The following is a 27,670-nucleotide window of genomic DNA, read 5'->3' as shown; positions in this document are numbered from 1 at the left end:
AACAGCGTATGTTCATGGGAAATAAACACTTAAAAGAAGCACCTCCTTTTATTACATACAGGACTCAACCTCTTCCCACTGTAGAATAATGTACATGTGTTTCACTTGAGTCCTAGGAATGTCTTACATTACAATTATTTAGAATTTATAGTAATCAAGGCATTTCTAACAAATACATATTATTTCTAAGAAAAATGTTGCTGAGCAATTTGCCAACTGTTACTCATATTTCACTTAACGCTGTAACTCATAAGTTATAGTGTTATTATCTTTTTTACCCATCATGTACCCATAATTAACAGTGTTGAACCTCTGAGTAGTATATTTGAAGCAATGTAAAGGCACATAAGTACATTTAATTTCTTCCATAGTTCCCCCTTTTTAATTTTTATGATTAAATACAACTATTTAGATTGCACATTCTTTATGTACTGCTCCAATAAATGTATCATTATAGATTGTTGTATAAATTATACAATTTGTCCACTATATGAAGACAATTTTCTGTCATTAAATCCATATCCCCTCTAGGTGGTGTGATACTCCACACTACACTACTAGCTCTTTCCCTTAATTTATGAATTGCTCATTATTGACTGTTTTTCTAGAAGTTTTTTTCTGAACCTAATGCAAACACTAAGGGGGAGCTTTGATGATGTTGCTTTTAGCAAGTGCTTTTCTCATTGGTCCAGCTGCAGAACCCATCTGGATGCACCAAAATATTTAGTTTTGTCTGCATATTTACAGTTTAATTCACAATGTTTATCATATAGTGTATACCTTTGTAACGCTATCACATTCCTTGCTGAAGTAGGGCTGCCCAGGAGGCCACACAATCACTCTGTAGAATTTTCTCATGTTATTCAGCTGGAAAATCCCACTAGAGGCCTGGGCTCAACAGACCTGCCTAAGGCTAAACTGCTATGGTAAAAAGGCAACAGACAGATCAGGACTGGCTGAATGAGTCAGAGTCTTCTAATACATGAAGGTAAATGTAAGCAGCAAATATCTAAAAATCTAATTGACAATGTTGTTTGGTTTTTCTCACACTTTTATTGCAAAAAAATTTAACATTTCTAACTGTCTAAAACCATATTTTGAAACTGTCAAATCATGTGTGCACACATTGTTTCATAGATAGTTCTTATTAAATCAACCATAATTTGGTGCGTTTGCCAGTGTAGATCAGTGCATTCAGGGAGGGTCAATAATAAGAAAAACAGCAATGTAGCCTTTTGGTTAAAAATATAGTATGCTTGTGGTGGAAAGCAGTGCAAATGATGGGCAAAAAATTGTGAAGATCCTTTGAGTTAACAAATTGAAAGCAGCTGTGCTTGACAAACTAAAACATATTGTTAAATTAAACAGGCACCATAAAATCTCTACAAAAGTAAGACTGTTAAGACTTGTCAACAGAAACCATTTTTGTGCTGGCACATATGGGATCATGTTTCACAGGTATTGTCCTGCATTTTCATTTTAGGCATTAATCAGGGAAATTATACTTAATGTAAGTCTTAAGTCCATAATGTGATCTGCCAATGCAAAAAAGCCACATAGTGATATCAAATAATCTTCAAGTTAAAAAGGAAGGGTGTGTACAATGCGTTGCTCACTAAAACACAGGATAAAATGTTTAAACACATCTCTTCAGCCGTGTATTGTGGACTACTGTTGGCACGTGATGTAAAGGAATGCACTCGTGTGATATGAAACCTGCATTTGCACTTCTCTCAGCATATTGCAATAGAAAATATCCACTCACGCACACATTCAGCCTGTTAACTTAATGTGGTTACAGTTCATCTCTCATCTTATCGCCCTTTGGCCTAACCATCCTGCCAATGAACAGGATGGAGTTTGTTTTCTGGTCCTTCACTAAGAAGATGAAAGGGTGGTCAGCGTAGAACAGTTTAGGGTTTTTCAGCTTGTCTGTGCTGAAGACGCTCATGTCCATTTCGTTTCCATCAGTTCCCCATTCCAAGGCAGAGGCGTGGAACACACTGGCCAGGTAGAGACCCTTCTTCCCAGAGATCTTGGACAAGTCAGCTTTGGATTTGTCCACAGCCTCTGTCAGGCCTAACTCCCCAAGGCTTTTCTAAATATGAGCAGAACATTAAGGTGATAATCAGATTATATAGAAGTAGTTGAAGTTAAGACTGAGGTAGTCTCGCATAGCCAGACCTTCCTCTGCAGCGCTGCGGAAAAAGGTCTTGCTAGTCGTAGTCTATATCTATGACGTTCCACTGCCTGGATTGCTCCGTTGCCGCCGGAAATTCTGTCCGTTACCTTCCTCTTTCTTTGTGTAGTAATTTTAAACTTTGGTGGATTTATGAGGACTATGGTTAACTGCTCCTCAGATCTCTGCAGGGTAAATCCAGACAGCTAGCCAGACTATCTGTCCAATCTGAATTTTCTGTTGCACGACTAAAACTACTTTTGAACGTACACATGTTCCACCAAAACAAGTTCCTTCCCGAGGCTATTTTGCAGTGGCAAAGAAATGCCAATAAACCAGAGCACGTTTTTCTCCCATCCCGGAATGCTGTGTAGACTAGCCAGACCCTCCTCTGCAGCGCTGTGGAGGAAGGTCTGGCAAAGTGAGAGTAGGCTAGTCCACACAGCATTCCGCGATGGGAGAAAAACGTGCTCTGGTTTATTGGCATTTCTTAAAACCAATCACAATTGTCTTGGGTGGAGCTAGGCGCCAGACAGATCAACAAAATCTGTGCAAAATAGTCTCAGGAAGGAACTTGTTTTGGTGGAACAAGTGTACGTTCAAAAGTAGTTTTAGTCGTGCAACAGAAAACTCAGATTGGACAGATAGTCTAGCTAGCTGTCTGGATTTACCCTGCAGAGATCTGAGGAGCAGTTAACCATAGTCCTCAGAAATCCACCAGAGTTTAGAATGCCAACACAAATGAAGAGGAAGGTGATGGAAATAAGGGACATCCTGCGGCATTTACGGCGGCACCTGAACAATCCCGGAAATTAAACTTCGTCGATACAGACTAAGATTGAGGTGTCATTTTTAGTCTCTTGCATCTTTTACCTGCAGGTCGTGACTGACTTCCATGCTGACTTTGGGCAGAGACACGGCTATTGCTGTCTGTTGCAGCTTGCCCATCCACGTATCCAGCTGCTTCTTGGTCAGCATCTTCTCCACTCTGTCCAGAGGCTCCGTATGGTGAGGCATGATGAACACCACAGTGGACTTCTTATGAGCCAGAGGCATGCTCAGGATATTTAACTTATTGGTTTTGTCATCATAGAAGCCATAGAGACCTGGAGAAACAAATGAAACGTATTACAAATATTAATTTATTATTAAATTATTAATATTAATTAACAATCTCTGCCTAACAATACACTTTAGGGAAGCTCTTAACTTTCTACTGTGAAACACCATCTCCCTATCCTATACCGCAGGTATGTTTATTGTGTTAGGAGTTACCAAACCAACACAGGGCTTGAATAAGGATGCACGTAAAGCTGTCATGAAGCAGCTAGTCCAAATATAACGACTTACATTGCAGCCAATCAGCTTTTGTGTTTTTGCAGTGAGTCTCTTTCGGGTTGTACCACCGACATAAACATGCCTCTAACCTGTGTCCAGTACACAGCAATGTTCAGTTTGAAAAAAAATAGCTTCCTTTTTACATTTTTGTTGTTGTTTTTTGATATCGTGATATAGGTCTTGAATTTCATTCATATTCGTCTTAAAAAGGTCTTAAAAAGTCTTAAATTTGACTTGTTGAAACCTGCAGAAACCCTTCAACAGGACTGTCTCTACCTACCCGTGCGGTGCATCATCTGTACTGAAACAGTGTAGCTACGGGACACCATGAATCCACGGTTGTCCACCATTTTATGATGGAACTGCTCATCCCAGTGAGCTGTGAGAAATAAAAATAAAAAACAATTAATTTTGAGAAAAAAACGTAAAGTAATACTACTGCACATACACAGGTTTTGTACACACTCACGTTTGAAAAACATAGCATTGATGAGCATGGCCCCGTCGGTCTTTTCTACATCCTTGGTGACCTCGGGCAGTTTGCCATCAGTAGAATTGGCTGCCCACTCGTTGATGGAGCTCACCGCGCTCTTCTTATCGCTGAAGTTGATCTTGGAGTGGTCACAATTATAGTGCTTCTTGCTGCTCTTGACAAAATCTTCCACAAAGGTGACAGAGTTGGGTCCATACAGGCGGTTGCTAATCTTCCAGGTGACGTTGCGTGTCTTTGGGTCGCTCACCTCAGTCAGGAGCTCGGCCAGACCAGCGTGCAGCTGCTCATCTTTAACCTTAGTTGCATTCAGAATGCTTTTTACCTGAGAGGCGGTGGAGGCTTTGCCCCCGAGAGCCACTAGACCCAGAGAGGAAGCCACTACTACAGGGGAAAAGAGGATGTTCTCTACATCTTTTTCCTTAGCAATGTTCTGGTAGAGACCGAAAGCCAACTCGGCACTGTTGTCAGCCAGGATGGTGGCGTGGCTACTCAGAACTTTGTCCGGTGAAGCCGAGGTGGCAGCTGAAGCTGAAGTGGCCACGAGGACCAGGGCTACCAGGTTTGTCATCCACATCTCTGTGTAATGCTAATCAGAGAAAACAGAAGACATGAAGACAAACATTAGTCAATAATGTAATCTACTGGCCAAAGGAGAGAGACAAAGTCTTGTCTGGGTTGATGTTTGTTCCGTTTCAGTTTGAAATATCTTGTTCACCTTACTTTTTTTTAATTCAGGAAGACAATTTTGCAGCATATTTAGGGTTTACTCTGCCTGTTTTTAAGTATAATAGCAGGGGAGTTGGGTTAGCCAGTACCATTCAAATGACATCTCTCCCAGTAGACCTTAAGGCAAGACTTGCATAACAGCCACGTAGGCAGCTGCAGGATGTAATTTAACTAGGCTGAAATAATGCCCAGCTAGGTCTGAGTTATTCATGTCTTGGCAGCACAAACGATTTAAGAATTCAAAAATGTTCTATAGAGGAATAAGTCTTGTTGATGCTGATTGGTTACACGTGGTTTGGAAGAAGTGACGACGTGCTGATATACATGCAACAAATGTCAGGATTTTGCTCCAGTCCACGTATATGGAGGGGATGTGTGCTTCCAGAAGGTTCTGTGCATACAGCCAGTTACAGTTATAGAGTTATAGTAGGGTCTTTTAAACTCTGAAAATATTTTGTGTGCTGACAGATGATTAGGACAACTATCAGCCTCTTTATAAAATGCATTTAGAAAACCACACTCTACTTAATACGGATGATATACTGTACATCAAGAGTCTCCTCTCAGCAGCTTCCTAGACATTTTTTTACAGGCTCACACAAGCCCACACAGAAAGATGGAGCGATATCTGAACTCCATGTGCATGATAGAGATCACTTTTTAAAAAAGGCTTAGAGTTTAAATGTTTTTTTCTATAGTACCGTATAAGTATGGTCTTATAGCTTTTTAAAATAAGTACTTGAAGATTAATCTTTCCTGTGTTGAAAGTTCAGTACAGAATAAATAGAGATGAATACATCTATCAAATTATGCTAATGTGATCTAAATAGCATTCATAAAGAGCTGCATGTGACATTTTGAAATCACACCAAGTATCGGTAAATTTATTTTGTATGTATTTTCATTCATGTTCTGCAGCTACGAATAGTTATTCTAACTAGACATGAGATTTTGAATGAATGAATGATGAGAAATTCTCTTGTGCAGTTTTAATGCTCAAGAGACACTGCGTATGTATATATCATCACTCAAATATATGTATTTTTTTTATTATTGTGTAATGGGCACTGTAATAAGTAGACAAAGAAAAGAGACATGTCACAGATGTATTAGGGTCAAAAGTTGCAGCCAACTCCCTAAATGTCTAAACTCTCATGCATTTCTAATACTTTGACATTTTCTTCAACTTTTTAAAAATTTTTTTAAACCTATCCAACCACACACATGAACCTCACTGCTTATATCTACAATGGAATCTTAAGCAGCATATCACAGATCTGACTTTGTGGCCTCTTTTCACATGCCTGGGCATTTCCCACCAGTTGGAACACTACACTGCAAACTCTCCCTTCCCCCCTTACTCCCAGTACTTTCATCTTACCTTATTAGCCTCTTTCAATAATTTAGCAGGTTATCCTCAAGCTGCTTACAAATAGATCCCCCAGCACTGACCTCCTCTATGTAAAGTTACTGTATGTAATGGTCAGAAGCAGAGTTGTGTGAGACAGCTGCAGGAATCGTCATGCCCGGTTCTCAAAGCATTAAAATCTCTGCACTGGAATCTTCCATCCAGGCCAGTCCCGCCCATAGCATTCAGGGGACAGCAATCCTCCCCCTCCAGGTCCTAAAGCCTGAAATTGTAGCCCAGTTGGATCACTCAGACCCCTACCACTCAGTGACCCATAATAAAGTTAGCCCTCATTACTTTTACTGATTATGGCTGCACTGAAAAACACTGAAAGCACTGAAGACTTCCCTTTAGTATTTCATCAGTATTTCCCTCAGCTCATCCAATTAAATAAACAAGATAGTTGTATTTGTGATACACAAAGTAAAGGCGTTATCACTTTTTGGTCCTAGATTCACTGTATTAAAGGAGCACTCCAGTGATTCATCAGGGTTATTTTTTCAGACTTTGAAAAGCTCCTCAAGAGCCACAGAAAACAATTTTACAGCTGTTTTCCCGTGCTTAACAGTACCCTCCATGATGAGTAAACTGATCTTTATGTGTGACTTTGCAGGGCATCAGGTCACATGATGTTAGCCGCACAGCCCCATCACCAGCAGAACAAACAGTAAACTGCAGGAGACAACATGATGTTCTTTGAAACCATAGCAGTCCATCTGACAATCACACAAATGAAACATGACCTCAAGCTACATGTCTGATACCTCAGTGCTACATAACAAAAAAGTGCTAATGTGTCAGGGAAGTGATATGTATAGCCTATGTATAGGGAAGCCTATACATAGGCTGTGTATATTCAATATGCTGAGATGGTATGCTTTTTGTTGCCAGTCCCATGGACACTGAGAGACTAGAGAGGCAGACAGGATCTGGTGTGGGTTAGTTTTCTGCCTGATTCTTCCTGGTAACTGTATCAGCACCCTTATTGTCTTATGCCTGTGGGAGTTTGATTCAAGCTCAGGGGAGCTCCAAAGGCAAAATCACTAGTTCAGTAACTTTTGCAGCTATATTCAGTAGTATAGAAACCTTTTACTTATTACTTTTAAATATGTATACATATGAATTCTTGACAAAGGGAATATGGGAACTCCCTTTGTGAAGAGAGTATGGGAACTGCATTATCTGGTTGCATATTTTCCCATGAATGCTTCCTTCTCTTCTTCCTGGTGGTATGCACCCCCCCCCCCCCCCGCTTGGGGAGTGGTGTTTAGAAGTGATCAGGCAGCAGGAAGTTACAGAAGAAGCGGATGCATGTCCGCTCTAACACTGCCTCTGTTAAGGTAAATCAAGTCAAATTTATTTATACATGTACAGTGGCACTCATAAGTTTATGAACCCATGCTAAAGTTGACTTAAAAGAGGAATAAAAAATCATCTTTTGGAAATTGATCTTAATGCCTAAATTAAAAAAAATGAGGAAAAATCCAGCCTTTAAGGTCACCAATTTTCTTTGTGAATGAATAATGTATCGTAAATAAATAAATGTTCTTCCTTAAAATACAGGGGGCATAAGTAAGTACACCCCTATGTTAAATTCCCATAGAGGCAGGCAGATTTTTATTTTTAAAGGCCAGTTATTTCATGGATCCAGGATACTATGCATCCTGATAAAGTTCCATTGGCCTTTGAAATTAAAATAGCCCCACATCATCACATCCCCTTCACCATACCTAGAGATTGCCATGGTTTTATTTCAGTTAGCCTAATAGCTGGTTTGATTTGCATTGAGAGATGATTTTATGGAAAGTACCCCATGCCAATCTCTAGGTATTATTCGTTCACAAAGAAAATTGGTGTCCTTAAAGGTTGGATTTTTCCTCATTTTGTTAATTAAGGCATTAAGATCAATTTCCAAAAGATGATTTTTTTTATTCCTCTTTTTAGTCAACTTTAGCATGGGTTCATAAACTTATGAGTGCCACTGTATAGCCCAACATCACAAATCACAAATTTTCCTCAAGTGCCTTTACAATGTGTACAACATACCACACTCTATCCCTATTTTGAATAAGGAAAACTCCCCCCTAAAAAGTGGAATAAAACTCAGGAAGAGCAACTGAGAATAACCAACATAATAATAGTACAGTATACACAATCCATATGACAAAAACAGAAAGTCAGAAAAGGTTTTCTTGCCACAATAAGTACTCTTATGTGGAATTTGCCTTGGTGAAAGGTGCATACATAAACAAATATATTAAACATGAATATGAAATAAACAATAAATACAGAAAAACAAATATATGCATACAAAGTAACTGTTGCATAAGTAAAAAAAAAAAGAGGCTGAATGGGTAGAGTGCAAAATTTGCAAAGAATATATAGTAATAATTGATATATGAAGAAAATGGATCCGGTAGGATGTCAAGCAGCTTCTACGTGTGAGGAGAGGACACACTGTCACACAGGAAGCAAAACTGAAGCACACAATTCACACAGATGAGAGAATGAAACAAAAACACAACAACACAACAACAGACTTGCACACTGGCCGTTGTATGACACATGAGGAGGACAGCTGATGGTCCAGCACAGGGATAGTTACTGTAACAGCGCTTGAGATGCAGTGGCCTTCAGAAAGCAGGATAAAGAACTATAGCTCAAATTTGAACATTGAGACTGAGAATGGCCCGCCAACTGGATAATGAAAGAATGCGCATTTAATTGAAAGTTAATAGGTTTGAATTTTGAGTTTCAGAATCAGACTGATGTCTACAGGGAGGTTATTCCAGAACAAGAGGGCACGATAGGAAAAGGCCCTGTGGCCTGCTGACAGACAGGAGCCCTGTATTCTGAGAGCGGAGAGTCCTGATTGGAGGAGAGTCCTGATTGGGAAGGGACATTTACAATTTTGTAAGTCTTGTAAGAAGTTTATCTGGCTTGGATCGGTTGCCAATGAAAGGAAGATAAAAGTGGTGTAACATGGTCGCTTTTTCTAGTTTTAGTTAAAGTGGTCATACTATGCAGTTTGGCCTTTCCCTTTTCCTTAATTGTGTTATATATCTTTTTGTGCATGTAATAGGTTTACAAAGTGAAAAGCCCAAAGTCCACCCCAAAGGGACTTACCATCTCCAACTGAAAACACTGTTCACAAACTGCTCCAAACAGCTCTATTGTAGTCCAGCCTTTACTTCAGAGACAAACGTGGTCACTTTGGAACACACGTTATAATGCTCACCTAGCTGCTAGCATGGCACGCCCTCATACTCTGCTTCTGACTGGCTAGTAGTCCTTACCTAGGTACTGTCAGGGCACGCCCTCATACTCTGCTTCTGACTGGCTAGTAGTCCTTACCTAGGTACTGTCAGGGCACACCCTCATACTCTGCTTCTGACTGGCTAGTAGTCCTTACTTAGGTACTGTCAGAGCACGCCCTCGTACTCTGTTTCTGACTGGCTTGCAATGCTTACTTAGCTGAGCATGTGCGACTCCCAACAAAGATAGAACAGAAGTGAGATGTCTCACTCTGTAGCTAAAACAGAGAGCTCAACACACAGGGTGAAAAGAGGAGCTGCAGCAATGTGCAGTACAACAAATATATGATGTTTTTTGAAAATTAAACCATGTAAACCTATTCTGATATACCCTCTAAATACAATTATGAACCTGAAAATGAGCACAATATGAGCACTTTAAGATTCTTGCTGCAGAATTCTGAACCATTTGAAGACTTTAGCACTAGCATGCGACAGGCCTGACAGGAAAACATTCCAGTCTGGATGATACAGAGGCGTGAATTACAATCTCTGCATCAGCCGTGGATAAAAAAGATCTGATTTGAGCTATGTTGCGTCAGTGAAAGAAGGCGATCTCAGTGATGCCTTTAATGTGCTGATAAAAAGAAAGGGTTGTATCGCACGTAACACCATGGTTCTATATATATATATATATATATATATATATATATATCACACAGACGTCTAGAGTTACTGCTACCTGATCAAGCTGGTGTCTATGCCGAGCACGTTCAATGACCAGCATCTCAGTTTTATCTGAGTTCAGGAGCAAGAAAGTACTTAACATCTAGTCTTTCACAGCAGACATAATTATGAATCTGTTATTATAGAAATGCAGCAATAGTTTAGCATGTTGTTGTGTCTTTCTGCCATACATTAGTAAGATGTACAGTAAGTCTTTAGAGGTCGGCTATACAAAACCAGATTGTATATATCTTCAGTAGAATTTCTGTTAATCTGATTAATTCAAGTGACTTTGTTTCTGTTTCTGTAATGTCGTGATTTGCAAATCCTCCATAGACCAGGACATTCATTTAATGACCAGTGATTTTAATTCACTGTTGCAATATTTACAACTACGTAACTATCATCTTACCCAGATATGATATGATGTAATAGCTCAGAGGGAAAGATATTAATCAGATTTGATTTTGTTTCTCACTTTTGTTAGCTTCTGGTAATTTTTTCAAGTCTGTTCCACAAAAAAACGTACAATTCTAGCAATGCGAGTGTGCTAGATAACCTGATGTTATGTCTCTGTTGTACTGTGTTTTGACTACAGGGAGTACAGGCATAATTTTGTAAAGGAGTACTCCACGATCATTTGGTTCTGCTCTTGATCAAAGTTGAGAGGCTTGAAAGAAACACATTTTTTTTTTTTAAATCCTGCCTGTTTGTCCCTCGTATAGGTCAAGCTCCCAAAACTCTAAGTCCCACATTTCCCATAATGCAACCAATAGCATCATTCATTAGACTTTCAAACTCCATGATGACCCAGTGTGTAACACAGGCTTTCCCACAATAACCCTGATGACATCATTATCCCCAAGGCACGTGTTCATTTATTACTCTAATATTGCATATACATTTCGTGAAAGGTTTGTTACAATGCTTCTCTGATTTAATGTTCAAGAGTCCAACCGTGTTGCCATATGTATTATTAGGTTGTAGTATAGTAATATAATATACTGTAGTGTAATGTTTAGTGTTATTAACATGAGCAGTAGAAAAATGCATTTTGAATCCTTGCTTTCATGTGTGGTTTAATACATTCTAGTCTGGTGTGTTGACATAACTTTTGATTGGTAATAACAGCTTTTGATTTAACTTTAACGAAAAGTTCGGCCTTTCCCCACAGTCTTCATTGATGTTATGGATTCATTCATGTATTCACTGTTTTTGGCCTACATTTAAGCCTTCCACCGAGCCTTTTCTGTGCATTTTAATCAAAAGCTCATTTGAATTCACCGTTAAATCAAATCTTTATTTTTGGTATAGCAGTGTCTAGCTCCAGTTTCTCTGAGTCTTTATCTGAGCATTGCTTCACACAGAAGAACTACCATACCCAGATATAACAAATTCATTTTGCATTATGTCCATGTTCACATCTTTGGCTTTTCTCACAATCACTCTAAAGAGAGACAAGTAACCAACAGTACAGCAGGTCCAGGCACCCTCTGCTGGCTGACATACTGTCTGAGCAGTGGTAGTACTTCCTATGACCACTAGAAGTCGACAAAAAGCTGACATAAAAACAGGAAGCAAAAGAGCATTGTCTTTTTACTGCTGTTGGTACTGGTGCTACTGCTAGGTTACTGTTACTAAGATAAGATGAGATAAGATAGATTTTTATTACCCCAAAGGAAATTTGTCTTGGACAAACAAACAATATCTGCTGTTTAATGAATTCAACACAACATAGTGCATACATACATACACACATCCATAAATTACACAGACACAGACTGCTGCATCACTCTGCATGGACATGCTCATGTTGCTTGCACTAGCAAACTAAATTGCACACTGCCCGTTGTTCAACACATCACAATCATACTATCACCACCACAGCCACCTTCACTATCATCATCATTACACCAAGGAATGAAATTACTTTAGCAACACTGCGATGAGTTGAACTGCAAGTAGGCTACGCATTTCAATTCATTTCAATTCATTTGTGTATAGGGTTGGGCATCGAGAACCGATTCCTACTTGGAATCATTTCAAAAATTACGATTCCAGTAGAATCGTTTCTTTATTGGAATCGTTTGGAATCGCTTGGAGGATTTGGTTTCAAATCTGATCATGGGTTCCAAATTTAACAGGCCCAAGTTTTGGTTTCTGTAGCGGCCAGGCACTTTTTGTGTTGCAGCCATGGAGCACAGTAAGCGGCGCTCTATTGTGGCTTTATTTTACGTTGAAAAAGCCCTGTAAAACTGCAACCCACCATTGAATCAAAATCAAACTTTCCTCTTATTTGTGAAATGAGCATGTGACCCGTTTCAACTCCACCCCTCAAAGAATCGGAATCGAGAATCGATAAGAACCGGAATCGAAAGGAAGAATCGCAATTGGAATCAGAACCGTTAAAATCCAAACGATGCCCTATTTGTGTATGCATGTGTCTTTCCCACTAACAAACCACCACAGGACCAGCATGCATTTCACCTGTTAGAGAAGTTGTAGTTGAGAGACTCCCTGCCACTGCTAAATTGCGTGGGATTAAAGGGATCTGACGTAATGATCCCAGGCCAGGGGTTAATCTCTGACTGCTGGGCCTGGAATAGATCTCTCACAAGACGTTACTCATCTGCTCTACCTTTGTGCCAGGTGTTGGTAATGCAAGGGCGTAACTATTCGAAATTATTATTCGATAATAGGGGTGCACTGGACAGTTTGATTATTGGGATGGTTGTAACCCCCCCATCCCCCCTGTAAATTCCGCCTATGTGGTAATGCAAGGCCTCCCTGGGTCTTGTACAGGGCAACCAAGTGTTAATTATTACAATAACCAATCAAAATGCCTAAATATGATAAATATGAGAGCCTTTTCTGACCACCTATAGGCCTACGAAAAGCTTTCATAGCTCTTGTCTGCTCCGTGGAGACTCTCCATCATAGTGTGCGACTCCATAAAGCCAATCCAAAACCTCCTCACCTCCGCCCTTGTAGTTCCAGGAAACACTACCACTTCCTAGAGATGCCCCCCCCCCCCCCACACACAGAGAAGTTCAATTAAATTATTTCTCTCTTATGATTCCCCCTTTAATCTCTCCCTCCCGAAATCTCCAGCCACACTCCAAACTGGCAACACACTTGATTTCACCCTCTCAACTCCAACACATGAGACACTGAGTATCATGTCCAAATTGGAACAAACAAGGCTGGAGACAGCCAACATGAAGAGGTACAAATCTCAGATCCCCTCCAGATAACTTCTCATACGTCACTTCTCTTCTCTCCTCCTCTCTACATCTATCTCCTCTGTTTCAGCTGTCTCATCCGTCTGCAATTTTAATATCCGTAATGTCAAATTGACGGCGTAAGATTTATATATGTTTGCAGTGATGCTTCCTCACGCTGCATTAACCATGCCTTTTATCAAGTGAGTCTAGAAAGTAAATATCTATCTTGTTTCTACAACGTTCCTGAAGGAAATGAAGCTGTGTTTAGAATACATTTGCAAGTGAGTTCTTCACTTTATTTCAGATTAGCATTGATTCAGAGTGAGCCATCAACCTGTGCAAATTGACTTTTTTTATTTATTTTTTTGCAGCGGGATTATTTTAAACAAATCAATAGCTTTTGAATTTGATACCTTCAACGGAAAAACGAAATGATAAAAAAAAATAAAATATGGTACCCTTTATAAGGATGTGTGCATTGGAACTGGAAGGTGTCAGTAATCTTTAATAAACCATTTTCTAATGATTTGATAAGTCATTAATAAGAACACATTTGGGGTTGGCAAGTTGTAATAAATTGCTTTGGTTGGTGTCCGTCCTCTCTATTTTTGTAGCAATGTAATTATTAATGTCGGTTATCCGTTAATAAATGTCATTAGTACATGAATTTTAATCCAGATCCCCTGCAGCTCTTTTTCCAGAGGGTAAGTGGCCATATGCCAAACAGAGGGATTTACTGTTGTACACGTTTATTCATCAGGATAAACCCCTTGAGATAAACCATCTCATCTCCGAGGGGTCTTACCATACAACACCGACACAAGTGAATAACAAGAAACTAAACAAAGACATTAAAGTAATAGGAAAGACAGAATCAAAACAAGAATTCAACTGACACACTACAGTCAACGAACAAACATCAAAAAAAAAATGAAGAAGAGTACACTGAAACAAGTACAATTTACCATAGATAAAGAAGACAAACCGTTTTTAAACGTGAAATTATGTTAAGGGGGCGTTAGTTACTCCAGTCTGAAGATGCCTTACATATGAATGCTCTCTTTACAATGACTTTTCTGACAGTAAGAATGGAGTAGTGTGCAGAGTTACTTTAAAGGTCCAATGTGTAGGAATTTTTCCCATCTAACGTTGAGATCATATATCAACTCTCTCGCACCACGCAGTTTAAAGTACGTATTACAGCTACGGTAGCCTTCACGCTTCAAAAAGACGCTCTCTTGCTCTTTTCAATATCCTTTTTCTTTTTCTGGGTGAAGAAGAAGAAATTTGGATTTTGAATACCTGTGGTCCTCCATGTTTCCTTCTTCAAACCTGCCGGGGCCGGGAAGCTACGATACCCATTAGCAGCGTTAGCAGCACCTGTGATTTATCATGTGACAGTGAAAACACGAAAGGCGGAGCAGTATGTCCTGTATGTCCCTTACCAGCTAACGTATTTCAAGATGGAGCATGAATATGGAGCGTCTACCCCAGTTCATACAAGCGCAAATGCCAAAAGGAATACTTGGAATTGATGGTGGTGGTAAATATTCATGAAAGTGTGAATGACAAGTTTGTGAACGGGCAACACAGATTTTGATAATGAACAACTAAACACATTACACACTGGACCTCTAATGATATAGCCCTGAGATCTTCAACAGAGGGGGCCCAAGTTTAATTTTCAAAAGTTAATATGTATGGACACCCAGATAGTTCAGTTGGTAGAGCGGGCGCCCATATATAGAGATTTACTCCTCGACGCAGCGGGCCCGGGTTCGATTCTGACCTGCATCCTTTTGCTGCATGTCATTACCCCCCTCTCTCTCTCTCCTTTCATGTCTTCATCTATCCTGTCAAAAATAAAGGCCGAAAATGGCCAAAAAATAATCTTAAAAAAAAAAAAGTTAATATGTATGAAAATATACATAAACATGAGTCCAACATATTATTAGCAAAGATAAATCAGCCTATTTGTGATTTGTTTATGAATTTAATTTTTTTTTTTATTTACATTTTTTACGTTGATGACAGGCTTATTGGCCTGTAGGTAAGGTAGCCACTAAGGTGGCCATCCACAGATACAGTTAGGCTTAAGGATTTACATAAACATGTATGTTTAACATTAAAACATGATGGATATGTGAATGTCAATATATTTTAATAGCTTAGTGTATATGCACCCCAAAAAGGCCCCCCTACGTATTATTGTAGGCCCAGTTTAATATGCAACTCAATTTCATACAATATGTAGTGGGGGGGTCCCAGCTCTGTATCTGGAATCTAAAAATGTTGAAGACATCCTGAAGAGTCCAGAAAGTGTGGTAGGTCATGAGGATAGCTGGAATGGAATGTATGTACATGTAAAGACGAGTTTCAGCAAATGAATGATTTAATGTTCATTTATTAGCCATTCATTCGTAATGAATAAAACCAATAGTTGCCATTTATAAACCCTTTATAAAGTGTGCAATATTAGAAAGTGGCATTGACATGTTTTTGTTTTGCTTAGTGATACGACTCATTGATTGCAGGAAAACTACAAACACCGTTATGACCATGTCCACCAGCAGAAGTAAAACTGCAGGTCAATTTACCTGCGACAGAGATACCATGCACGCTGTAAAAAAGTACCCATCACAACGCATGAGTTAGCCCTGCGGTTGGTCTAAAACCAAATGCTCAGATGGACTATTTTTTGCAGTGTGCAGCTCCGCGCAGCTCCACCCACTCCGTGTCAGACGGATTACGGCTTTGAACTCTTCTATGAACACTGAAGGTAGGTCTTAATTCAAGAGGAAACTCTCCTACGAGTTATTAAAACATTCATGATTTAAAAACGTCCAGTGTGTTGCGTTGCTGTTCGCTGTTGGAGTACCCTACCCAGGACGGGAGGCCGATGTGTGCCATTGGTCTGCCTCACACGGCCGCTCAAAGTTACTTTAGAGACTTGTATGAATCCGTAAAGTCCAACAGTAAAGAGACGACATTATGTCAACATCCATGGAAGTAACTGATTAACCGAGAGCTTCTGACGTTCCCAACACTGTCCAGGATTTTGTTTTTAAAAGGCTGTCGTGGAGGTAAGTGTGTTTATGCGCACTTTATCGGATTATCTTGATGTAATCTGAGTATCTGTCACTTGTGTCATGTTTGTGGAATTGAGTTGAATGATCTGACCTCACTGGGTGCGTTTTGTGTGTGAATGCATTGTTTTTTACGACACTCTTTCATATAATTTCAATTGCTTTTATGGCCACTATCCGCACAGGCTATTATGACTGTCTAATGGCACGTCCTACTGTCTCCAAAAGGGTACATACCGGTAGGCTACATTATGATACTGTAGACATGAAAGATTACAGAACACAGATGTTTTTCATGTGTTCTTCTGCATGATGGTTGATTGACAGTTGTGAAATAAGTGAAACTGAATGTGTTTTGCTGAGCAGTTTTAGTGACACCTGCTGCAGAAAGAAATAGTATTAGGTACAAATACAGACATGCAATATCAAAAACATAAAATATGGTTACACTGGCACACACTGAACTGGGTGACTTTCATCTGACTCCATTTCCCATCGTGCATGCAACTTGACAACTGGATAATGAGACCATTTTTTTCTGACATGATAAAGGCTCTTCGGTTCATTTAACTATTACTGAAAATATGAACTAATCATTTTCTACTGCATATAATCCAGTTGTCCCCATAAACATAGTTGACTGAATGTTATATGTAATGAATGTATTTCAGTGATTTCCTTAGGTTTGTGGAAGACGTAGGTGCACGTATTTGGCCGGGAGACGGGGTCTTACTAGGAAACCCGGTTCCTACGCAACCGGTAGGAATTGGACCAGATTAGAACTCAAATTTTGGTTCCTCATTTCGGTTCCACTTAATGTGTCGACTGAAATATTTTCCCTCTGTCGCTCCGAAATGTACGTAAAAATATCACACTTTCTCTGTAGTCTACCGTTAGCTAGCTACCGTAAATGTAGGCTACTTTTAAAATGCCATATTTTCCCTCTGGGCTCACCAAAACGGACGTAAAAGCATATTAACCATTCACTGAACGTGATCGCTAGTAAACATTACATCTTTGATGTCATTTTTCAGTTTTTCAAGAATCGGATTAGGAATCAGAATCGTTTTAAAAGTACCGGTTCGGCATCGGAATTGTAAAAATCCAAACGTTACCCAACCCTAGGTCTTACCCTAAGAGGGTCACTTACGTAGGCTACGACGAAAGCTCTGCATGGAGCCTCCGCAGAACCATAAATCAAGCTCAAAAGCCTTATAATGGTAGAGAAAACTCTATATTTAAAGGCTGAGTTATTGACCTGTAGTGGGTTTCTTGAAGTCTTTGACAAACAAGTGGTGACGTCACCATCTTTGCAAAGCTTTAATCGCATTGGTCTCTCCTTTTGTCCTCTCACATCTGATTTGAAGAAGGCATGTCTGACTTCCAATTATCATCTCTGTCTGTACCCCGGCCTTCCTGCAGCGCCGCTCACTGAATCTGCCAGACTAATATCACCTTTAATAAATCAGAGGTTGTTTTCAGAACTGGCAGGTGTTGCTTGGCTAATAATGTGCAGCCGGGCAGGAGAACAGGGCCTCACTTTAACAAGCAGAAGCTCATTTCTTATGACCAATAATGGATGTAGGTTAGCACAGGGAAAACATCAACATTTAGTGAAATAAAGTAATTGGCTTCAACAGCAGCTTTGTTTCCACTCTGTGCCCTCGTACTCCTGCGGGGCAATGTAATGAGCGTGTGGCACAAATGGAAACTCTATTTTTGGCTAAATCCACTGAAATATTAAGGATACTATTAATGCATGCATATATAAATTTCATGAAGGAGTGAACGATGGAAGTCTGGAAAGAGGCGACAGTGACCGAGATAAAAGGCTAATAATAGACGCATATGGCAGAGTTGGCTGACACTTAGTGGATTATTGTATTATTATTCAATGAGCACATAAATCTATCTCCACTGACAACTTGGACACAGTGAGGTGCCTGATGCAGCCTCGGAGGCGTGTTGACAGGAACCAGGGTACTTCTGGAAGTTGGCAAGGTGGTGAGGAGAGTAGTGAAGGCCTCTCAGGTAAATGGCTGGTTCGTGAGAGGGAAGTGGTCTAAAGCCAGCTGAGTGTGAGGCCAGCTGGAGCACTGCCCCCCTGGTGGCTGAAACAGGTAATTGCATTGTTTCAAAAATGAGTGGAATAATTACTTCTGGCATGAACAGATATTTTATAAATATTTTAAATAACACAAAACAACTAAATGGTGATAGGTAATACATCTGATTTCATATAGGCCTACTGCTTTAGTAAAAAAATATTTTTTCAGGGCTCTGGCTCTCACCTGAGACCATTGTCGACGCATATGCACGAAAATTACTGTTGCACTAGTCTGGACATCTTACCGTGCCAACGTTGCAATAAAGTTTCCTAAATGCCATGTATATACATGTGATGTCAGCTTACTAATTGATTGCGCGTTTTGTGTAGATTTGGACTTTTATACGTTTTATTCCACATTGTTTAAACGGCGAAGTGGATCTACTGATCGCTGTGGATTACTTTTTTTCCCTGTCATTGGATTACGGCAGTGGTTCCCAACCTGGGGTCCGGGCACCCCTCAGGGGGGCGGCAAAGATCACAGGGGGGGGCGCAAGTCTTTATCTGGTTTGAGGTTGAGGTAAAAAAAAAATATTTTCAAATGTTAAATTATGATAATACACTAGAATATATAATTTATACAAAAGTCTGTATAAAAACTGTAAAAAAAATGTATTTTTGTTCTTGCTTAAAATTGTAGGAAGGCTACTTAGTAGGCCAAACCTCCGGGACCTCTTAACCTGGGACCCTTGCTGTCATCAGGTCAGCTGCTAGCTGCTATCATCCTCGTTTTTCCTGCCGCCACGGCATCACTATTTTATGAATGAAACATGGCGGAGAAACGTAAAAGTGCTGATAACTCCTCTGTATCAAAAAAGAAAGTAAGGCTCTATCTCAAGAGTTACCTCAACTTCGGTTTCGGGGGGGAAGAGAGCTCAGCTTTTCTTAGACATGAGTAGGGGGGGCGCCAAGGAAAAAAGGTTGGGAACCACTGGATTACGGCAAAATACAGATCTTTTTCCTCAACGTGTCTTAACGTTTTATGGTGTGACTGCGCTTGGTTTCTGCGTTTGGAGAGGCATCTCAACAGACTGTAGGTCCAACACTGATTGTTCACTGTTACATTTTAGTTGAATTTAAGCGTCGGGGCATTCCGCCACCGTCTGTCTATTGCGTTCCAAGACAGCCGTGCCGCGATTGGATTTCATAAGGGCGGATTGTTAAATTGTTACAATGTAATTTAAAATCTGCTTTAAAAATAAACATATATGTTTATTTACCATGTTTGTTTTGTCCATATGTGCTCGTGCTGTGTTCCCCAAGGTCTCAACTGCTACAATGAGTTTTATTTTTTTTTGCCCCCCCTGGCTCGAATATCAAACTCCGCTTATGAGAAAAAGAGGAGAGACTATACTGTACACAGCATGAAACGGAAGCTAAAAGAAACTGTATAAAATACATAAAAAATGAACAGCACACTACACCCAGGAGTCCAGTCAACAGCACTGTCTCTGCTACTGTACACCACAAAATAAGCTAACACGGCTGACTCCTTACAGCCCATATACTGTAGCACATTTCATAAACAACGTTGAACTTATACTATTACTAATGTGCATTTCCATCAGGTCAATGCAGGCTCATTCAAACTAACGTTCATTGAGGTCAAAAGCTTATGCGTCTGGTGTTCTCAGAATTGCCTGTGTGTGGTTGCGCACTGTGGTTTCCCTGCAAATACCACCAGTTCTGTTGAAAGAACATTCCTTCAAAGGCCACAGTAGTTTATGCTGCACATATTTTATTAGCAGATTCATCAAATGTTGATGGAAGTCCTGGATCAGGAATACTTTGGCAGTCATTTTTTTCCGATAATAAATTGGATTTGGATTATATTTTGTGTTGCAACGAGCGTTGCCTTTGTTCTTTGCACAGCTCCGCTCCATCAAAAACTTCTGACTATCTTGGCATTAACCCTGATGTCAGACAGAGACTTGTAGGCCATGCCCCTATCCACAATAGAGATCACATCAGCTGTATTCCCTTTAGTCCAGTTTACACCCACTGGGAAAGAAAGATAAAATATGGGAAGACAAATCTTTAATGGTTGCATCCTTTCTGAATACATACTGTACCAGACATCATTTATGTGGACTAATGTCCAGTTCACTCTGTAAAGAAGCTTGAAATCACAAAGCAATAGAGGACTGAAGCATCTCAATCCTGACTGGGCCTAGTTTACTTCATGATGACCACAGCTTTGTTACGGTAGCACCATGGTAGAGAGCCACAATGAGACAATAGGCTAACCTGGCTGGAATAAGGCCCATGTGATTTCAGCTCCAATTGGCTCTTGTTTGAGGATGGGGTCAGGATGTGAATGCTGGGAATCTGCCAACTCCTCTGAATTTAGGAGAAGGCTTCCTCAGGCCTGGGAGTTCCCATGTAATAACCAATCAACAGTGAAAGGATGCAAATCTGCATGGTGGATGCATGTCAATTTCCCCCTTTTGAAGATTGTTGTATAGATTTGGCAGTGGATCCTAAACAAACTTTCACACTTATCCCCTGGGAACACCTGAATAGGAAACACAGCTCAAGTACTATACAGCATGCCACACACAATAACCAACACAATTATTTCCCTGCAACTATGGAGTACATAGACAGTTAGACAGATAACATGCAGTTGGTTTCAATTTTGTTATTCTTTTAAATGTTTTAAGTAATTAGAGCAGTTTCTGTCAGACAGTAAAAAGAGACTTACAGATTACAGAGCCCTGACAGACCAGGGAGACGGTCGGCTGTCGGCCAGAGTTGGGCCGATGGTAAGCTTCCGTTGGGCTAATTTTTGCAGTATGTCCCAGCACAGTCGCCACTAGTCGATCCTCGTCTGCTCTTTTTTGTTGAATCGGCGTCAGAGCTGTCGGTTAGAGGAATCACTCTGATTGTTCAGATTAAGCGAATCAGTGCACGAGAAGAAAAACGGAAGTGACGAAAGCAAGCCAACGACTTAAGTCAACACACAGAAGGCACACACAGAGGACGTTATCATTATCTTCACCTGTTCTGATCAATCCAATACATGACAGGGCTGTCAGAATTGGCCAAAAATGACGTCTGAATATTCCTTCTAAAATTACACATTTGAACGTTTCAAACTATGCACTGTTTTGTTGTATGGTTGTATGTATCATCATAGCAACGGTTTGCATATACGGTATAGCTTTTTGAATGACAAGATTACTGCCACCTGCTGGCATGGAGATGTTTTTAGTTTTATATGTAGTAGGGAATCCCTGCTCTGTCTCTCTTTCAGCTAAGGGGTCCTTGGTCTAAAAAAGGACCCCATAATGTAGACTTGTGTCTTGTTTCCCTATGAATCTTCTTGTGAATGTGAATCAAAGGTTTCTGTCACTGTTAGCTTTGAATTTTGGTATGACATGGAAACGGAGCGTTAGCTGTAAAAAGACGCAGCCAGACAAATTTAGCATGTTGTTATTTCTCTGCTCAGCGATAAGGACAAAGGAGCAGTTTGTTTTGTTAAGGACCGTTGACCAGGTTACATGCTCTTATCTACTGCCACAGTATCTGGCTGGGACATTGCTGTTCATTGCCGCCTTTTCTGTTCAGTGGGTGAGAGTGTTTTTTTCTGTCTAGAAAACCTCATCTTTATGGTCCGGTCCAGGAAATTAACCATGATCATGGCAGGAGTTACAGTGGGGCCCACAGATCCAAATGGCTCTGTTTTCTTAAGTGGTGTGAGGATCATGGGTGGGCTTGTGAAATGTCCCCACTAAGCAACCATCTGCAGTAATCTGTGCTGGACCAAAGTAGTCTCATTGAATAAGGAGGCCTCTTTTTTTTTTTTTTTTTTGACACAGTGCTATCGTCGATCTGACTATAACCTCAAGGGTGTATGTATGTAAAAATCCACCAACAGTGGATTCAAACTTGAAAAATCCAGACTCCTCTACTCAGTCTCTGCTCTGCATGCAGTGAGTGCAGACACTGACAGTTGTGGCGGCACCACTCGTTAACTAGGTTAGGCAGGTTTTCTTAACATGCACAGCGTTGTGTTCACGTATCTTTACTTAGCCCTCTCTGCAGTCAGCCAGGTAGTCTCGCTTTGCACAAGCACGTTTTTCTCCCATCCGGGATGCTGTGGGGACTAGCCAGACCTTCCTCCGCAGCGCTGGTGGAGGAGGGTCTGGCTAGTCCACACAGCATTCCTGGATGGGAGAAAAAGTTGCTCTGGTTTATTGGCATTTCTTTAAACCAATCACAATCGTCACAATCGGCACTAAGCTCTGCACGGAGCCACGGTGCCTCTGCAAAATAGCCTCGGGAAGGAACTTATTTTGGTGGTACGTGTGGACGTTCAAAAGTTGTTTTAGTCCTGCAACAGAAAACTCAGATTGGAGAGATAGTCTAGCTAGCTGTCTGGATTTACCCTGCAGAGATCTGAAGAGCAGTTAATCATAGTCCTCATAAATCCACCGGAGTTTAGAACTCCAACACAAAGGAAGTGCTAGGTAACGGAAATGCGGCCGAAAATAAGGACATACGGTGGATTTTCCAGCGCTAACAGGGCAATCCTGGAAGCGGAAGGTCGAGGATATAGACTATCAGCCAGGTAACCCAACAACGAATGAAGTTCACTAAATTAAAACTAAAAAAGACCAAGATTCTACAGCCATGCTATCAACTCTGAGTCTGTACTTTGGCACAGCAGTGCTTTGAGCTAAATGCTAACAACTATCAGCATGTTAACATGCTCACAGTGACAATGCTTACATGCTGATGTTTAGGTTACATTTACCAGGTTCACCATCTTTGTTAAGTGTGTTAGCATGCTAACATTTGATAAACACAATGTACAGCTGACGCTGAAGGCTAATTGGACAATGCTAGTGTATATGTAGGAAATTGCATTGGAATCCATGCAATAATTGTCAAGGTATTGAAATTAGAACCAAAAATATCATCCTCTTGGGACCATGAATGCAGGTACAATTTCTTTTAGCCATCCAACCATTATTCCTTAAGGTATTTCCTTCGAAATAGAATGAGAGTAGATCGTAAATTCTCATTCAGGCAGTTATTTTTATGCGTACTGTTGCCATTGCAAAGAACTGTGAACATTGTAGTGGGAAAACTTCCGCATAAACCTCCGTATAAACCGACTTGCCGCAAGTCACGGACTCGCTGAGGTAGTACGAAGCACGGACAGGCGTCTTTTGTGCACTATGTCCATTGCCTTGCTGCCAGAGAGGAATTGAGGATTGCTGAATTTAATTGCTTCAACAAGAGACAGACAAAAGGAAAACGCCGGCTTATTGTGGACGGTAGGCCAAGTTCTCAAACTAGGGAGTGTGACACACTTATCAGCCCCACTGACGTGTGTTGTCACCATAACAACTAACAAAAAATGCAATTTTCTCTTGAACTGATGTCAAATGACCACGGCAACCATTTCAATGTCTGTTCTACTTTCATTCTATTCCATAATACTATGTCACTATGGACCAAAGTGGTAGAATCGCATTGCCATCCATAGAGCCATGCACATAAAAAAAGCAATGATACTTTAAAAGTCAACATTATCTTAGGATCTGTCACTTACCCCGGTCACCAAGTTTTTTTTTTTAAACAGTATGGTCCTAATGGCCACGTGCTTAGACTGGGAGCTTGTTCCCAGTATCCAACATTATTATTAGACATAATATATAAATAACACATACTCAAACTACAATTATGCAATTCCATACGCTACTCCATACAAAAATTATTTGAAAATGCTAAAAGTAGATTAAAAAAGAGCAATAATGGTCCCTGAAAAAAGAGACAAGGCACAGCACCATCTCTCCCAGAGAGCCACGGAAAACAATAGCTGCTGTGCCAAGACATTTTTACCTGCCACCAAGGCAACACGCTTCTCTCTGAGGCAGAAGTGAGTTTAAGGGGCAACACGCTGACTCCATCTTACTCTTTCCATTTCACTGATGCTCTTCTTCTTAAAGGATCAAGTCATACCCAGAGATAGATGCTGCCTACCTACCGATGCCTATTTTCTACAGTCATAAATCCTTAGATTGGTAAAGGTTGACTCAGTGACTGTAAAGCATATACTGTATTATTACGTCTGTCTCCAGACATGACTCACTATTGAATAGTGTGTTGACTATCTCCCCCAGGTGTTGTAACTCCAAACAAGGCCCAGGACTGTCAACATATTCATGATGTTTTGTGAAAATATACCTCAGCAACATGATGTGCCATGGCATGTCTATGAAAAATGTAATTGTATGTACAAAAGACAGAGCTAATTATCGGAAAGCTTGTTCTGTTTGGTGACACTTTGATCTTCTTCAGGGTTCCCAGTCCTGTGTGGGATGTTAACAGACTGGTGGCGCGTTGAGGCTGAAGGAGCATGGTGAAACACCAACCCTTACAGGTCTATGAGAAACAGGTCTTTGTGTCCTTCGTCACTGGGATCTATGGTTGCCGCTGGAAACGCTACCAGCGTTCCCAAGAGGACAGCTCCAGGGTAAGGCTAAACATTAAGTGATAATATGTGATGATAATATATTTATATAAAATTCAAATGTGACTTGCTTGGTATGCTAATAAATACCTTTCTATTACTGTCACAACCAGATTGTATTACTGTAGTGCTATTATTGTATGTAGATACAAGTTGTTGCAGATGGATGATCAAATCCTAGATCTTTGATTAAAGCTGGTTACTGTCGATTTTTTATGTACTAGTGCTACTATTTTAGTACCATTACAATATGTTTTTTCAATACCTTTTTTACAAAACCCATTTCATTCAACAAAAGAAGCCAAAGGTCTCAAATATTAAACGTTTAAGCAGCCGTAGAAGAACTTTGCTGTGTCCTGGGTGAAAGTCCTGTGTTTGTTTGACCCATCCATCCTCCTCCCTAAGCGGACTTTGAGACAGGGTTGAAGGAAAATACATCAAAAAAACAAAACAACAGCAGACACAGCGTAGCGTACCAGCTGGTAGCATGCAGCTAGAAACAAAAGGTCATTTTATCTTACCGGTAGCCTGCAGCTTGACTTTTCCAGACACCATGGCTACTGCTTGAGTCAGAGATGACGGAGAAACAACCGAACAGGAAAATCTGTTTTCCCTGAAGTCACCAGTGTGGTAACATTTTGCCTTCCCAGTGAGTGAGTTCAGGTTCAGGTCCAGGTTACTTTATTGGTACCCTTAGGTAAACTAGGTTTACAGTCTAAGAGACACGACATCCTTAAAACTTTGTAGACCACCACATAACATGCAACACACAAAACATTAGAACATATAAAACAGACAGTATAACATGGATAAAAAACAGTACCACCTTGACTTGTAAACAAACAGCAAAGGTAAAGCATGTGGGCTCCATGGTGCCTTCATGTGCACCTTTTTAAACTAATGGTGCATTCAATTGCACTTCATAACCTCTGAAAAAATTCAAACTGTTGTTGCAAAATACCCTTCTGCAATATAGTGGCTCTTATTGTGAAATTGCCGTCCCATCGAAAATGTATTGAAATCTAATTGTAGATTTGCAGAATTGTGATATTCCTAGTTCTTAAATAAAGCTTAAGCCTTACAGTGCATCTGCTAAATGCAAGTGCTGTTTCAGTTATAACCTGGCTTACAACTCAGGCATCAGCCTGTTGGAGAGTTGCAGCAGAAAGGATAAGAACACAAATATAACCTAATAATTGTGATAAAAGCTTACAGTCTAAACATTCTTATCTCCATTTCCATGTATACTAGTTATGCAGGGTTCTCGTAAATGTATGTAAAGAAAGTTGATTGAGTAAAGTGTGTGTGGCCATCATCTTACTGTACATAGTGCGCAGCAGAGCAAAACAGAGACTGATAATGAGACAACACAATCCTGCTGACACTGCAACCTGATCGCACCCAGAAATAAATTAACTGTTTTCCATTTTGTGGTTCTGAAGGCCAGAAAATAGATTTGGCTCAGGCTTTGTGAAAGGCCAAACAAGACTACACAACAGTAACTGAAAAGTACTACGTACATGCAGTACGTTGCATTTCCCCTTAGTTCATTCCTTAGCTACCATGCCTTGTATTGTATATTACAAAAAACACACTTTGGGATCTCAACTAGCATTGAAAATAAAAGCCTGTAGACTAAGATAATATTTTTTTTAACATAACAAGAGTTCAAAAAGATGTTGGGCAGTGTCAAAGAGCTTTTTTTTTTTCAAAATCAAAACTAACTATTAATATACTTAACCACTAAAAACTGATATTATCCCAGCCTAACCTTTGTTTATCTTTCCACAGTGTTTGTAAGGCATCTAATAAATATGTAGCTTCATTCATTTTCTTTAGTCATTATTAAGGTATTTTAGAAATGAAAACATTTAGAATAGATTTGTTTTAATCAGAAAGGTTGTTTCCAAAACTAATCCATTAAAAGTTGATGTCAACCCAGTTTTTTTTTTTTACTGAATTCCTAAGTGGCTTCTAGTCCGGGCCCTAGTAACTGGGGAAAACGATCCTTACAATAAAGCAAGTAACAGACACAGTGCAGTGTTTGGATGTGTAAAGCAGAGCCAGACACCCAGCTGTGTTGGAAACCCACTGGGCAGCCACAGCTACTGCTGCTGGATGTCTTCTTCATCACAAAGAGCCAGTGGCTCTTCCGTAAATTAGTCCATTTACTGAATGTGTGAGGCGAGCACTGATAGTGGGTTGACCAAGAGGAGAAAATACAAGCACACAGCTGCCTCTTTCCCCTCTCTGTCTCCATTTGCAAAGCTGAATGTAGTCAAACACACAGTGCAAGCACATAAGCAGATAGGTTAGCATTCATGCACTGAAATGCTGTCTGGTTACACTGCAACACAGTGATGTGTGACTGATTTTATTACTAGGAACAGTCCTTTATTAGTAAGAACTAGGGCTGGGCGACATCACGATATATATCGACAAAGAATATCAAATGTATCATATAGGCTTTATTTTTCTATATCATTTCTATAGCAATGTCAAAGATGTGCGTTATTTGGACAACGCTTTACATTCTGATCCTTGCAGGTTATGTTAAAAGTGCTCATATTCTGCTTTTTGGCTTTTCCCCTTTCCTTTATTGTGTTATATATCTTTTTTGTGCACGTTATAGGTTTACAAAGTGA

General features: G+C 40.1%; 2 protein-coding genes across 6 annotated transcripts in view; one reads left to right on the top strand and one right to left on the bottom strand.

Annotated features, from left to right (window-relative positions):
• Positions 1-1,033: 1,033 nt before the first annotated feature.
• Positions 1,034-6,322, bottom strand: serpinh1a (serpin peptidase inhibitor, clade H (heat shock protein 47), member 1a). The gene is made up of 5 exons (XM_035990942.1): positions 6,118-6,322; positions 3,987-4,596; positions 3,798-3,896; positions 3,053-3,285; positions 1,034-2,098 (listed from the first exon to the last, which is right to left on the bottom strand). The coding sequence occupies exons 2-5, from the start codon at positions 4,582-4,584 to the stop codon at positions 1,796-1,798; spliced, it is 1,233 nt and encodes a 410-aa protein (XP_035846835.1). The 5' UTR covers positions 4,585-4,596; positions 6,118-6,322; the 3' UTR covers positions 1,034-1,795.
• A 9,761-nt stretch (positions 6,323-16,083) lies between these two features.
• Positions 16,084-27,670, top strand: part of gdpd5a (glycerophosphodiester phosphodiesterase domain containing 5a) — a 33,339-nt gene continuing 21,752 nt past the window's right edge. For 2 of the 5 annotated variants that reach the window (XM_036008909.1, XM_036008907.1), the window contains exons 1-2: positions 16,084-16,431; positions 24,854-25,028. In XM_036008909.1, the coding sequence (XP_035864802.1) occupies positions 24,912-25,028 (117 nt within the window). In that variant the 5' untranslated portion in view covers positions 16,084-16,431; positions 24,854-24,911. Of the gene's footprint in view, positions 16,435-24,851; positions 25,029-27,670 lie in introns of all 5 variants that reach the window. The other 3 variants (XM_036008908.1, XM_031310936.2, XM_031310938.2) reach the window with 2 other exon arrangements.

The sequence above is a fragment of the Sander lucioperca genome, chromosome 13 (genome assembly GCF_008315115.2).
Source record: "Sander lucioperca isolate FBNREF2018 chromosome 13, SLUC_FBN_1.2, whole genome shotgun sequence".
Taxonomy (NCBI): Eukaryota; Metazoa; Chordata; class Actinopteri; order Perciformes; family Percidae; genus Sander; species Sander lucioperca.
This window is presented reverse-complemented; position numbering and strand designations above follow the sequence as displayed.